Here is a 14885-nt window from a genome sequence, read left to right as displayed (position 1 = left end):
GAATCGTTTCGGGACAATCGATCAGGTCATGAAATATGCATTTGGGCCCTGTCCTTACACCTGCCTCGGCTGCACACCTAGAGGACACGTACTGGTAGCTCCTCTCATTTAAAATGTCTAAGGGGCTTGCCAAAAGCACTCAAAATGCTTGATTAGATGGATTTCTGGGGGTAGAAAATGTGGTGCGCTTAGTTGGATTTTGGGGGTTGGAAATGTGACCCACTTAGATGGATTTTTGGGGGTAATAATGGTGACGCGCTTAGATGGAATTTGGGGGTAGAAATCGCAACACACATGGATGAAGTTTGGTAGTAGGAAATGTGACGCGCTGAGGTGGATTTTAGTGTTAGGAAATGTGACGTACTTGGATGGAATTTTGCGGGTAGGAAAGGTGGTGCACTTAGATGGTCTCTGGGGGTCAGCAAATGTGACGCACAGGATTATAGAGGGGGGTAGGAATGCTACAGCACGCTCTCACTAGTCTGTCCTTTCAGGCAGAAGTATTATGAGGATATCCCCAGTACTCTCAAGATCATGGAGATATCCAGCCCAATGCGCCCGAATTCCTTTGAGGACAGACTGCTTATTGCATCAAGAAGACGTATGAACATTACCCCTGCTAGGCTCATAAGATCTGTCCGGATAGCTTGCCACTGCTCCGCGGCCTTCAAACTGGACCCCTCAGTTTCTTGATACCTGCCTGCTTATACGCTTACAACACCTGTAAGGAGAGTCAAGCGGTTGTACCTAGATATGCAGGTAACCGGGCAATGCACCTAGAAGAAAACAAATGCAGGTTAACTCCTTTTACACTTAGAGCATCTATGCCATATAAGCCCTCCCACGATGCTCAAACACATGTTGGTAACGCTCCATTGCACTTAAACTGCCTAGGTTAGCCAATCGCACAGTGATAGTATGCAGGTATCCTTAATATCGCACCTTGTAGACTCCTTTCGCCAGTGTTTGTAGAACTTGGACGATCTGTTTTAAGACTATAAAGGTAACCTGTCGATTGCACTTTGAGATTCCCATCATCCTAGTTTCTAGGGCAACCTTTCTGTCCTGCCTAGACGAAGCTCTAAGATATCCAGCCTATTGCACTTGGCAGACTTAAGTGTAGAATGTCCATAGTCTAGGTAGCTGGCTTTTTCGTCCCCTCATAATATCCGATGACACAGCATCTGAGCTAAAGGTATGTATAAACTCACCACTTTGGTGGACATCGGCCGCAGGCACGGCTATCCATCCACACGCATACTGTAGCTGCGACTATGACAAGTTCAGTCTAACTGGTCACATAACCGCTTCACACTGACACATCAGACTTACCTCAACACCTCTGCCATTAGAATACTTGGACAAATTCGGTCTAGCTGGGTACATATCGAGTTTCCAGCACTAGCACCCTGCCTTGGCCTCTCACACCCGTCCACATGCTTGCCTCTTGGGTTGCTTATCGGAGCCTAGCCAGCCCTCCTAAGACCTTATCTTGGCCAAATGCACACATGCATCCTAAGCCTTCCCTTGGAACATTCCCATATCTGTACTTCGGTGCCCGAGGGCGTTCCTACCACAAAGCGCTTTGAGGCCATTCAAGTTGGAAAATGATTACTACAATACAATAAAGAGACAGTTCATCCTCCTCCTTGGGCATAATGGGGTATGTTAGTTCCTCCAAGTCTCTGGATCTTATAATGTTCTTCACATCCGATTGTCCCACATATGCTACTATGGTGGATGGTCCAGGCAGTCCCTCACAGGAACTGGTGTCCTTGTCCCCTAAGGGTGGTGGGGCGGAGGGGAGGGGAGTCCCTCCCAGTGAGATCCCACTTTCCCAGACACCAGGGAGGGTCTTGCAGCGCGGGCTCACCTCCCTATCCTCGAAGTGGGAGGGTCCCCCTTGGGCAGAAAGGACCAATACCCTTGATTCGTCACACAAATGACAAGAGGAACTGAAAACAGATGTTCTGAAATGAGTGGGTACTTTCCGAGGTTCACCTTTCTGCTACAGACGGGAACAAAAAGAGTGCTCTTTATGCCTTTTGACGAATCAAGAGAATTTGTCCCTACCCCCACCCCCCTTCCCCACATCCCCCTCTCCTCTTCCCTCCCCCGAGGGTGAGCCACCCCTTTTGGGACTAAGGAGATGAGCCTGCAAGCTTAATACCCCTTAGCGAACAGGGTAAGTGGGATTCCCACAATGGCTTGCCACCCTCCTCCCCTTAGGGGACAAGGCATCCCCAAGTAAAGATTTTACTACACCTCCTTTGAAAGCAGCGTCCCAAATGTGTGTTGGTTATATGGGTGATTTTTAAAAGGCTCTGCACTATTCTACTGTTGGCTTAGTTTCTGACCTCACACTGTTATATTCCATGCCTGAAGAGTAGAACCAATGGTGACTCTTCTCTCATTTCCTCGAGGAATATATGAGGACTGTGACCCATTTGGTCAGGGGGAGAGCCAGCCTGAGGGTGCAAAAAAGGAGCCTGCGCAGGAACTTAGCAGATGTCTGACCCTGGAGGCAGGGCTATGCAGACTGATGGTGGACGGAGGAAACCCACAGCCTGAAGAACAGGAAGATGGAGAGCCTGAGAAGATTGGGACTGAAGGGCAAACGAGTCGGATCCACCACAGATGCAGCATATAGACGATCAGCGGCTCCAACGCGGAAGTCCTGTCAGTCGCAGACAGGTGAAACCAATGCGGAAGACCCGAGCATGAAGACACTAGCAAGATGTGGTATTGGCTGCCTTCGCCAAATCCACCTCCCCGCAAGAAGAGCAATGGCATAAGATGCTTCTCCAAGTAGCTCTGACGTTCATGGCTAAAATGTCACCATTTTGTATGACATACACTTTTTGTTATTTTGTACCTGCAAGGGCTGGGAGACCGAAACCTTTGTGGCTTCCATTAGGGGATGCATTTATGATACTATCCAAATGGCATATGAAAATCGGAGGCCTCTTCTGTTGGTGTGCAAGGCAAGTCCACTAGGGGCCTGGCAACGTCCTGTGAGGAGGGCAAAGGTTCTTTTGCTGAAGATTTGCAGGGCGGCCTCCTGGGCAGACCCAGATACTTTTACAAAATATATCATGCTAAATTTGAACCGACCTCTTGTGCTTTAGGGTGTGAACTTGGCATTCAGGTACTTGGTGAAAGACACTGGTTCACAGGACTTCCTTACAAAAACATAGATGATGGTGAGTGTGCAGGAAGTTCTGTGGCATGTATGACTCTTTTTATATGCCCCTCCATCAGTAGTGGTTGGTGTTTTTCAATAGTAAGTACTGGAACGAGGAAGAGGATGGTGAGGTAACATTCTAGTTACTTGCTTGTTCCTCGTCACAGTACTTGTGAGCTGCCACTCCCACCCAGAGTGGACGAGGGAGCCTAGAATCTGAGGGTAAAAGTAATTGAGGAGCTATTTATTTATCTCTCCTGTAGGGGTGGGGGTTAAGTAAAAATGTTGCTATGGGTTGCTGAATGACCTAAAAACTAAGTATAAAAATGGGAAGAGTAAGATTAGGAGTAATGAAGCTTACTGATAAGTAACCGGAGCAACTACTAGCAAGGATAAAAGGCTACACTGTGGTGCAACCAAAACAAAGTATAAAGCTGCCACCAACCCCCATCACGGACACCACCTTGGTGAGTAAACTCACCCTGGGACACAATGGGGCACATTTGGAGTATCCCTGACCTTGTAGTCCTACAGGCTAACAGTAAAGCACATAGAAAATGCAGTTGCAGTCATCTTGAGACCTTGGATAAATGAGGACCAAATTGAGTGAGTCCATGAAAAAGACAGCAATATCTCTAGGGGACTACCACAGTTACCAAAAATGGGGTTCTGGACAAACGACCACGAGGTAGAGTTTTTGGTTCTGGAATGTACTTGGTTCGGTATAGGTGTAAATGTTCCTGTATCGCAAACCTAAAGGAGTGTGAGTGGAGAAGCAGCATGTTCAGGATAGAAAGAAGGTGAACTCCAAGGGATGTTGATTGGATGGAAGGTACACAACAAAATGGCAGCTGGTGAGTCGAGGAGGGATTGATGTTGACTGTAATCCATTTGCTCCTGTTTGATATGAAAAATGGGGGCTCCATCACTTTCAAAATCCAGAGGGGGTAACCTGTTAATTGGAGGAATTCATAAAAGAAACTAAAAATAACAATCCCAGGTACTTTCTGCCTTTTGGCACTAGTTGTGTTTGTGATTGGCTTGCATTGCTGCATCTTGGTATATTCTAGAAGTATGCACTTAAGTTGCAGGGTCTGTACCAATTCTGTGTACAAGCAATGCTGCTCATTTGCTACCTTGGTTGTAATGATTGTGTGTGTGTGTGCTCAAGTTTGTGCTGCTTTGACCCATACCATACTGGTTGTTTTTGCATGATTGAAGCTTGTAAAACTTTGTCTGAGAAAAGTGTGTATTGTTGCTGTACCTATTCCGCTGATATCCCAGCTGTAGCTTAAATGAGTTATGCACTGCTGCTTCTGTGTGCTGCTGATATTTTGAGAGGTTATAGATCTTCCTCCTTGCTTTCTCTTCAGTGAGGGAACATTGCACTGTCTCTGACCAGGCAAGACTTGGGACATGGGGTAAGCAACGTCTGACTTTTAATATGGATTGGCCAATGAATCCTATCCATTGTAGTGCATATAGTCCACGATGAGTGAACATTGGAGTTGTAATTGAGAACATTTGGGGAGCTCATTTTTATATAGGATCTGTTAATGAATGATCATGAATCCTGCACACGATGAAACCTTTGTGTGCGAAAGCATCTTCCCATGCTACCAGGTGTTATCACATTGTGCTCTGTGTGAAGGTTGCTTGCACTGCTGCCATTGTGCTATATAGTCGCTGCCTCCAGGAAAGCTTGTGCTGTTGCTGCTTTTGCTGTGTCTGTTACATGTGAGCTATGATGATGCTTCCTTCTGAAACATGAAAATATTTAAGGTATACGATTTCTAACTGTGTAACCTCCTTCTGACTCTAGAGGGAACCTCAATCTGAATCAGAAGAACTGTGGGGGCTGGACTCCCTTGATGTATGCCTCCTACATCGGGCATGACACGGTGGTTAACCTCTTGTTGGAGGCTGGAGTGGGTGTGAATATCAGCACGCCAGAAGGGCAGACCCCACTGATGCTGGCCTCAAGCTGTGGGAATGAGAGTGTTGCCTACTTCCTGCTGCAGGTGAGTAGTAGCAGGAGTGTGGTATGGAAGTTAGCAATTGCTAAAGTTCTCGCATGCAATTATGAGCCATCTTCTCTGCAGCTAAAACTAGCCCTAGGGTGTTTGCATTGATTGTCATTGAAAAGGTTGAGAGTGGTCTAGCTAACAGTGCTGTTTCACTTTCTGCAAAATCGCACACATTTCCTGAACTGGCAGAATTAATTGCAGGCATCCTACATTTTAATTTGCAATATGAGAACGCACACCTTTCTGGGACAGGGTTTTGGCTTTTATGCAGCATTTCTCTTTTTTAATGGTTTTGTAACATTACAACACAAGAATTTAACTGCCCCTCCACCCCCACCCATCCCAGCTCAATCCCCCATGTACTCAGTCTCAGGGTCCACCCCATTATCAACTTCTATCCCCTGGGTCTTCCCTTCTATTCTAAAGTCTTCTCCATGTGGTCTAATTCCTCTGGTCCGCTGAAGTTTGTCTGTTGGACAAGGGGTCCCATCATGTTCGGTGTAGTACCTTAAACCCTCTAGCATCTCTCCCAGTCTACTCCCCTCTCCCTGGTTCTGCTCTGGGCCCTACCACCACCCGGTTGCTTGACTTTCCTTATGGGAGAGGTCGTCCGGAGAGGTCCGCAGATCGTGCAACAGTATGTTCCAGGCCAATCCCTTGTTCTAGCTCCCTTCTTTCCTCCCAAGGCCTTGCACAATCCCCTGCTCTGCCGCCACCCATCTTTGTGCATCTGCCACCCACTACGTTAGAGCCGGACCTCTAACATTTCCACGAAATTGCTGGCCTCTTTTTTTGCTCTGAGCAACAAGGGGCCAGCCATTCTCTTCCCTTGCTTCTTTTGGCTCCCTCCTAGCAAACCTATCTTGGGTGTACAGTCCATCTGGCATTCCAGCAGAGCATTGACCTTAGACACCACCCCCTGCCAGTACCCTATGATCACCGGGCATGTCCATGTAATGTGCCAGAAGTCAGCCGCTTGTTGTCCGCACCTCGGGCAATGGTGCGAGCACTCTGGGTGTATCATAAGCAGCTTTTGAGGAGTGAGATGGGTTCGGTGCAAAATATTGAATTGGAGTAGCTTGAACCTTGCATTCCTGGACACTTCCCTACATTCTTGCAGATTTTACGCCATTCCGTGTCCTCGAAGATGACCCCTACGTCCCGTTCCCACTTTGCCTTAACGTTAAGCTGGGGAAGAGTCCTGCTGCTCTGTAATGCCGCGTATAGCCTGGAGATTGCCCGCCTCTTGTTCCCTGTAGTTAGGATTGCCTGTAGTATGGGAGTAGTCTGGGGTGGGGGCTCCTCCGGTATCATCTCCCAGTTAGTTGCCAGGGCACCGGTCAACCTGGCGTAGTTTAGGAATTGCCCAAGAGATATTTGGTATTGTTCCGCCCATGTGTGGCATGGAAGCAAGGTTCCCCCCTCGAACAGGTCCCCCATTGTCCGACACCCCCACTCTGATTCATTTAACATCCCCTATATCCCTTATGATTCCTGCCACTTTGGGGTCTGCTCTCGCAGGAGTCTCTGGACTGTACCCGTTCCCTAACTTAAGTTTGGCCTGCACCCTTTTCCAGGCCTGTCTGACTGCTGAACCCAGACCGGAGATATCCTCGTCCTCCACAGCGTCTAGAGTCCAGTATGATATTTCTTGGTTTCTTGGGCTTCCCCATTAGCCTCCTATCTATTCCTTCCTCTTCGACGTCCCATTTGGCAGCATGTTGCAATTGCGCTGCCAGGAAACGTAGCTAATTTGTGCAGGATTTTAAAGGTTAAAGGCAATGAGATGATGGACCAGTGTCATTGCAGCAAATGTATATAATTGACTGCCACAGTTTTCTTGCAATTTGAATACCCCCCATTCGGTATGGTGTTGGAATGGCATCCATATTTGCACAGGATTGCAAATTGTAGGATGCTCTATGGGGAAAAGGACAAATTGGAGTTTCAAGTGAAGATGGAGGAGGGAAAGGCACAGAAGAGAAAAACTGTTGCTAAAAACTGCAAAATTTTAGGCAGTAACATTGAGAGATTTGTTTGTTGAATTGGATCCCATAAATGTCTATGGGGAAAATTGATGATTTATGTTTTAACTGATCAGACTAAGTCATCGATTGTCCAACCCCTAAACTTTTCATGCTGAACTGCTGATGCCATAATAACAAGAGGTGACAATAGTTCTTTGTCCCTTGCAGCAAGGAGCGGAGTTGGAAATGAAAGACTGCCATGGATGGACTGCCCTCTTCCATTGCACCAGTGCTGGACACCAACAAATGGTTAAGTTTCTGCTCGAAAACGGTGCCAATGCGAACACTAGGTGAGAGAAGATGGGAAGAGTTGGATAACCTTGTAGACACTGCTTTCGATCAGATTTTGAAGAGGGAGTGTTTCACTCCCTATTTTTGAAGTTGGGAGTGAAATGATCCTTTATAAAAAAAATAAAAATAAAAGTCCTATTCCTAATGGTAGTATCCTAAAAGTGGGAAAAAGCATACGTTTTAAAATGTTTTTTGTAACACATTTCTCTGCACCTAGTTAATCGGGCACATGAAAGGATACCTATTTACCTCTTCAGATCAGGCAGTTATAATTTCTTCCTGTGCCACGAAGTGTACTGCTGATCCAAAGATATCCATGCAGCTTTGTGATTTAAAACAGGGTGACAGGAACAGGTCTGTGTCCTATTTTCTTTTTTATAGGGATTATTTTTACTCAATAGCTTTATTTTTGAAGGAGATTTTGCCCATTTGTAGCCCGTAAAACTGGCTTGTAACATCCCTCTGTATGGTTGTACAGCAGAGTAGTTTGGACTTTTTCTGCTACTTATTGTTGAGCACACACTATTTGTTTCAACGTTTGTTCTTAATACGTACACTCTTGCCACCAGTGAGAGGTTGGGCGACCCGCACTTGCGGCATAATTATTGCACTTAAACCAGTTTACTTTAAGCTCCCAAAAGTGGGTGTTCCAAAACATAGTAAAGCCTGGAAGACTTTGTGGTCGAATGGGTCGGCTGTTTCATCTCCATTAAATATGTTATTTACCTGTATATCAACAGTTCATGCGCAGTGTGGTTGTGAAACTGCTGTAATTATTATTCTGGCTGGGTACCCTGGGCATAGGGTCCAATTTGTCACAACCACCCGCTGCATTTACACCAGTCCTATGAATCATCACGCCACAATTAAACTATTACCTTGTAAAGGTCTCAGTACTGACAAGCGCTTTGGGTTCCAGTCTTATGCCGCATACTTTCTTTGACACTCCTGACGCATATTTCAGCCATTCTCTTATATTGTAATGATGTAATGTTTCATCACTTCGTCTCCCCGCACCACTCCAAGAGTCACCCTGTGCTTTTGTCCTATTCTTTACTTTGGCCTGGTATATTGTTTTTCATGGACTCTGCATTATAATTTTTTTCTGAAGAATTCTAGTGGCTCGCATAGGCTAAAATCCAATTATATTAGTGTACTGTGCCTTTTGATACCGTTTCATGTCCTTCTCTCCACCCATCTAGTGAAAGTAAGCATCCTGTCCACAGCTTTGACAAGTTTGTGTGGTAGGGAAATAGTACTGTACTTGGTAGAGTCTGACAGAAAAACTCTTCTTCTAATCCTTTGCTAATGCAAGCTTACCATAAAGTGTATTAATTGCTATGGACGTGAAGTGGGGAGCGAGAAGTGCTCATGACTGTCAGTACTGTCGATACTACTCGTGTATTGCCAGCCGCTGTAGTAATTACCTGGATTGCCCATATTTCTATCTCTAACACTGTCTGTGATCGAAAACCTCACTCTGGGTTTTACGCTGGTGTTACAGCGTCTCTTTTATCTTCAAAGTAAAGATTGCTGTCAATTCAGGGCATCTGGGCTTGGGAGCAAACACCATTACCAAGTCAAGCATTTACTATTTTGGCTCTTGGGTGGGCTGGGGTGGGGGGGGGGGAGAGGCACATTTGGCCTTGGTTTTAATTTTGAAAACTTTTTTTTTTGTTTTTCTAAAGGTTTTTTACTATTTAGTTATTTTTGTGTCCAGAATCATCATGGTCTTTTTGCATCGTTTTATATTTGTATATAGTTGTATCTAGTCGCATCTATATTTGTATATTCGCACATTCTTGTACCCTTGCTCCTTTTATTAAGTACTGGATTGCTTAGGTATACCAGAGACCTGCGGTTCGCACTACGCATTCACTGTTCAGACCACCCGATATACAGACGCAGGACGCAGCCAAGGGCAAGTTAGAACTGTCCTTTAACAGACAGGGAATCATACAGGAAATAGAAAAATCTCCAGCAATCACAGCTCCTGAGCCCGTGTCAGGGACGTTTGTTGGGGTGTGGCATCACAAGTTCAGGCTCTTCCCAAAAACCTAAGAGCTTACACAAATGGGTGACTGGGGTGGTAGTGCCTATAGCCGGCACCTATAGATCTTAGCTCACTGGTCCTTGCATGTCAAGTGGCCTTTCCTGAGCCCTCCCCAAAAACTATCTATTACATTGTTGCAGGGTCGCAGGATTACCATTGGCCATTGCCCTTTGCCATCCACCCCTGGAATTGTGTTCCTTGATTGGCTGGAGCGGATTTCCTCAGGCCTGGAACCCAGCTCTGTCCGCAGTGCTCAGTGTAACTTCTTTCCCGCTTGGTGCTCCTGGTATAACAACTTTGCCTTAGAGTGCCTGCAGGTTGCAACGTTGTAAAACACATGTATCATTTCTTGTCTGCTTCGCTGGGAACTGCTCCTCTTCCCACCACGGGTAAATGGCCATTGTTCGGTTCAGCCAGATCACATGGGTGAGGACCACAAAATTTAGCTTTTCTGTCTTCAATTAGTGAGGATATATTTTTTATTTTGCAGGTGGCTCCTTGTCTCTGGAGCAAGGAATGTTCTGCTCATCTCTGACCTTGGCTGCGAGCACCAGCCCTGGACAGTGTGCCGCAAAATCTGTTTTCCTTCGTCCCATATTCGGAGGCCTGTGGCTTCATGTAATTCTACAGTTGTATGATTTCTGTGTGTCTATATTGTGTTCTTTTCCTTATGGGTTAGTGGTAGTTGGTCCTTCCAGGCTCCTTATACAACCCTGTAGTTCCATATGGTTAGTTGCAAATACAGCTGCATGCTTGCTTTTAATCTCTTGCCTTGCTTGCGTTTCTGCATTTGGCTAATGAGCGAAAATAGGAAATGCTTTCAACAGTATGTACATGCATCTGCCCTCTATTTGCAGAACTGTACAAGCATGTTTTTCGTGTGTCTAACTTCGTGCAGTGATGTGAGTTTGATTTGTGGCCAACGTTACTATGTCGTGGTGTCTCTAATGAAGTCAGGATATTTATTATTCTCTAGCATAGGGTCTGGCATGGAATCACATGCTCATGAATATTCGCTGTCAGGCCGGGAATCCTCTGTAAAAGAAACATAGTTTCACTTTGACTTACAAACTGTATTTCTCCTCTAAAACAATCACTGTCCTCTGGGTCATACTGCCCCCAGCCAAAGACAATCCTCTCCCAAAGCCCCTCCTCTGACAGCCATCTTCTGATTTTTTTTTTTTGATTTTTTTAAAAAAAATTTTATTGCATGCTTCAGTGTTGGGAGTCCTCGAGTTTTCAATGGAAAAAAGGTTCTATTTTTGTTCTACAGAACCCATGTGCTCTTATCGCCAACTGCCGACAGCAGAGACCCGTTGTCAGTGAATTTCAGCGCCCCTCAAGGGCGAAGATCGTCAAAGTTTCCAGATGGCCATCGGGCCTACTTCGTGCCCTCTGGCCATGACGCAGGAGAAGGAAGGAAGATCCCTTTTCTGGCACGGCACCAGATGCAGGCTATGGAACGTGTTTGTGGAGGACAAACGCCTCCAGTGCCTCTGTCTTCATCCGTACCACAAGGAAGGAGTGCGAGATCTGCCTCGGTTTCTCCAAGAAAAGGATAAAGGATCGGCGCAGTAGACTGGCGGCGTGGCTGAATGCCTAGGCCTCTGTCTCGTGCCCCGAGCAGGGTCATGCCTCACTCAGGACCGGCCGGTCCGAGGAGCTGGCTTCTTAGTCCTTTGAGGGCACCTCATCGGTGGCGGCTCAAGACCAGGCCAAGTAGCGCAAGTCTGGTTCCATTGGGGTCGCCACGCAAGCGGGTCCAGCAATGGACCGGGCGCGCTCAACATCACCATCCAACTCAATCCCAGCCAGCAATCGAGCTCCTCCTTGAAGGGAATCGTCCAAACCGGCTAAGCTGCGGGAGAAGCCTAAGAAGCCAAGAACAGAGGAGAAGTCAACCAACTTGCCCAAGAAGGCCCAGGCGGCTCAGGCGGCTCAGGAGTAGTCTTTGTCGACGATTGAGCTGGCGGCGGCTGCTGTCACGAAGATGAAAGGGGGTGACCCTGTGAAGGTAACCCCCACAGCGCCCAAGGTGGGCTTGCCTCAGAGGTGAAATGCCTCCACAGTGACTGTGGTGAAGCCTACTAGCATGCTGGAGAAGATGCCGTCTCTGACCCCTCAAGGTGCAATAAAAGGAGGGTGGGGATGGGCGCGGGGTTCTCGGACCAGCCCCAGGCCGTGTCCCAGGCCAATGAAGTTTTGTCCACAGACAAGGACATGGAGTCCATATACACGGGCCATGAGGACGTGGAGGAGGATGGCGGCAACAACGCCTAGTGTTCCGATAATGTCAGCTCATCTGAGGGACGTATCTCTGGACAGCCTATCGACCCTACACACTTTGGTGTCGGAAATCCAGAAGAGGATGCCGCAGGGCCTGGTTCCTACAGCCCCCCGATCAGCCTCCAGGTAAGAAGAGGAAGCATCATTCCATGCCACTGTTTAAGCCTCCACATCCCCCCCCCCTCCTACCTCCTCCCCAGTGCACCCGGACACGGGGACGGATACGGCCACAGCGACGACTGATAATGATATCATCACGGCGGGTGGATCTCCGCAGCCAAGGGCGTCCCCACCGGATGAGGTGGGGTCGTTCTATTCCATGGTCGCCAAAGCTTCCAAGCTTTTTCAGCTTACACCTGAGGAGACCAAGAAAGACTGTTTCCTGGACCAGAGGCGCAAGGCCAAAAGGAAGACCATCATGGCGGTACTCCTTTTGGATGACGTGTAGGAGGAGGGCGTGGCCATCTTGAAGAACCCTTGCACAGCCCTGGCTCAACTCGATAGGCTGAAGTACCGGCTGCCAGAGTCCGCACCTGCCTACGGTTGCAACCATGGCCAGACTACATGGTTTCAGTGGCTGCGAGGTAACGGTCGGCGAACTCACCCTCTGTCCCTCCGGACAGTGAGGGGGACGAAGAGGACACCATGGGGAGGAAGATTTTTTACACTGCAGCGTCCACCATCAAGGCGGCCAACACACTGGCTATCCTGTCCAGGTACAACAGGGAGCTGTGGTACAAGCTGGGCCCAATTCTGGAGTTCCTCCCCGACGACAACAGGATGGAGGCGATCGCCCTCTTCCAGAAGGGAGAGGTGGCTTTGGACCATGCCATCACGGTGGCACTGGACATCGCCGACACAGGGTTCCGGCAGATGGGGGAACGGGTGTCTGCCTTTGTCATTTCCACCAGGAGGTTGAGGCAAGGGTCCTGGACATGCTGTTCAATGGAGGACGCGGATACAGAGACAGCCCATGCCCTGGGCCTACTCCAACGCTGCTCTTCCTTTCGCTCCTCCAGGGGGAAGTCGAGAAGATTGATGAAAGGTTTCTACTCATCGTACCGCCAGCCCTCCAGATCCACGAATCAGGAAGCCTACAGAGGCCGTTAACAGGCCTACAGTGTAAGTGGTCAGTGCCACCCTCAGGCAGGACACCGGCACCGAAGCGGGCCTGAACCAGGACGTTTGGGCCCCACCCGTGCACCCTGGTGGGAGGCGGCAGACGGGATTTGTCAGCGAGTGGGAGAAGATCACCACCGACAGATGGGTGCTGAAAGCTCTCGCCCACGGACATACCCTGGAGTTTCAGCACAGGTGTCCACAGATCCCTCTGGTGGCCCGACAGGATCAGTGCATCCCTTAGCACTTGGAGGAGGTACGGGCCATGCTATGAAAAGGGGCCATGGAGATGGTTCCATGACTCGGGGGGGGTTCTGGTCTATTACAGATGCTTTTTAGTCAAAATGAAAACCAGGGTCTGGAGGCCCATTCTGGACCTGCGACGTCTCCAATAGTAACTAAAGCTCCAAAAATTCAGGATGGTCACGTTGCAGCACATGCATGGCCAACTGGAGGAAGACTTCTTAATGTCGCTGGACCTGGAGGACGCCTACTTCCACGTCCCCATTCACAAGAAGCACCAAGTTCCTACGCTTCATACTGCAGGGACGGCACTACCAGTTCAAGTCCCCTCTCCTTTGGCTTGAAGTCAGCCCCCAGGGTGTTCACAAAGTGCCTGGCACCTATGGCAGCCTATCTGCATCTACGGGAGATACTGGGGCCTCCCTCTGGAACAGCCTCCCTGCCACTCTGAAACTTGAGGAGAACCTTCTCTGGTTGCAGAAGCACCTCAAAACCTTCCTCTTTGATTCTCTCCCCCCCACCCCCCCCTCCTTTTCCCCTGCTGATCTGTTTTCTTCTTGGCACCGTGCACCTGGCCACCCTCTGTCCTCCGGGCCCATGTAACTGCTCACCCTGCCATCCCCCTGCACTGTCTCCAGGCCACCCCTTGCACTGGGTCTGTATCTTTACCCATACAGCCCCCCCTTTTCTTCCTGCACTCATCAGTCCTACCTTGTCTGCTGCCTTAAACACTGCACTTGCCACTTGCTGGCTGCACTTGCTACTCTTTGTCTGCCTTTTAATATTTATGTATTTATTATTTATCTGTTTTTCTCTTTTGCTCTGCACTTTCCACTTCTCCGTCTTCCATGCACTTTCCCCCTCTCCCTCTGCTATGCACTTGCGTGTTCTCAATGTCACCGGGCATAGTAAGATTGTCTTTGTTCTCCCCTGTCCCCCCCCCTTGCCTTGTCGTGCTCTGAAACACTTATACGAGCGCAATAGAAATAAAATATCATATCATACACGTCTACCCTTACCTCAACGACTGGCTCACCCGGGCCAGTTCACGAGAGTTGGCCGTCGACACACGGAGATGACCATCCAGCTGCTTATGGATCTAGGATTCTCCATCAATTATCCGAAGTCCTGCTTGTTACCATCGCAGAACACGCTGTTTCTAGGAACCAGACTCCATACAGTCTCCTGCCTAGCGTCGCCCTCGGAGGAGAGGGTAGCGGCTATTCTGGGGAAAGTGCAACGGCTGTTGTGGCTGAAGACCGCCACATTGCGGACCATCAAGTCGCTGCTCGGCATGTCGTCTTCTTACCTCTACCTTACCCAGCTCTGCAGGTTACGGATGCAACCTCTTCAGGAGTTCCTGGGTGCTTGCTGGATACAGGTATCGGGAAGCTTTGCGGACAAGATCCCGCTCGACGAGAGTTCCGTCAGGCGATCAGGTGGTGGGGCGTTCACTCCAACGTCGTCTGGGGGAACAGGGCTCCAAAGCCCCCCATACCAGGAAACGGTCACCACAGACGCTACCCTAGAAGGCTGGGGAGCCCACACAGACGTCTGCATGCCAGAGGCCTGTGGTTGACGGTGGAGAAGGATCTTCACATCAGTAGCCTGGTGCTGCGGACAGTGTTTTGGGCCCTCCAGTCATTTGTTCTGTA

At 48.6% G+C, this 14885-nt stretch overlaps 1 protein-coding gene across 4 annotated transcripts in view; it reads left to right on the top strand.

Moving 5' to 3' along the window:
• ANKS3 (ankyrin repeat and sterile alpha motif domain containing 3) overlaps positions 1-14885 on the top strand; it is a 590125-nt gene that overhangs the window by 86839 nt on the left and 488401 nt on the right. For 2 of the 4 annotated variants that reach the window (XM_069646876.1, XM_069646875.1), the window contains exons 3-4: positions 5007-5205; positions 7407-7528. In XM_069646876.1, the coding sequence (XP_069502977.1) occupies positions 5007-5205; positions 7407-7528 (321 nt within the window). Of the gene's footprint in view, positions 1-4557; positions 4606-5006; positions 5206-7406; positions 7529-14885 lie in introns of those variants that run through there. The other 2 variants (XM_069646877.1, XM_069646878.1) reach the window with 2 other exon arrangements.

This window comes from Ambystoma mexicanum, chromosome 2q, assembly GCF_040938575.1.
Source record: "Ambystoma mexicanum isolate Mex_15411 chromosome 2q, UKY_AmexF1_1, whole genome shotgun sequence".
In the NCBI taxonomy this organism is placed as follows: domain Eukaryota; kingdom Metazoa; phylum Chordata; class Amphibia; order Caudata; family Ambystomatidae; genus Ambystoma; species Ambystoma mexicanum.
This window is presented reverse-complemented; position numbering and strand designations above follow the sequence as displayed.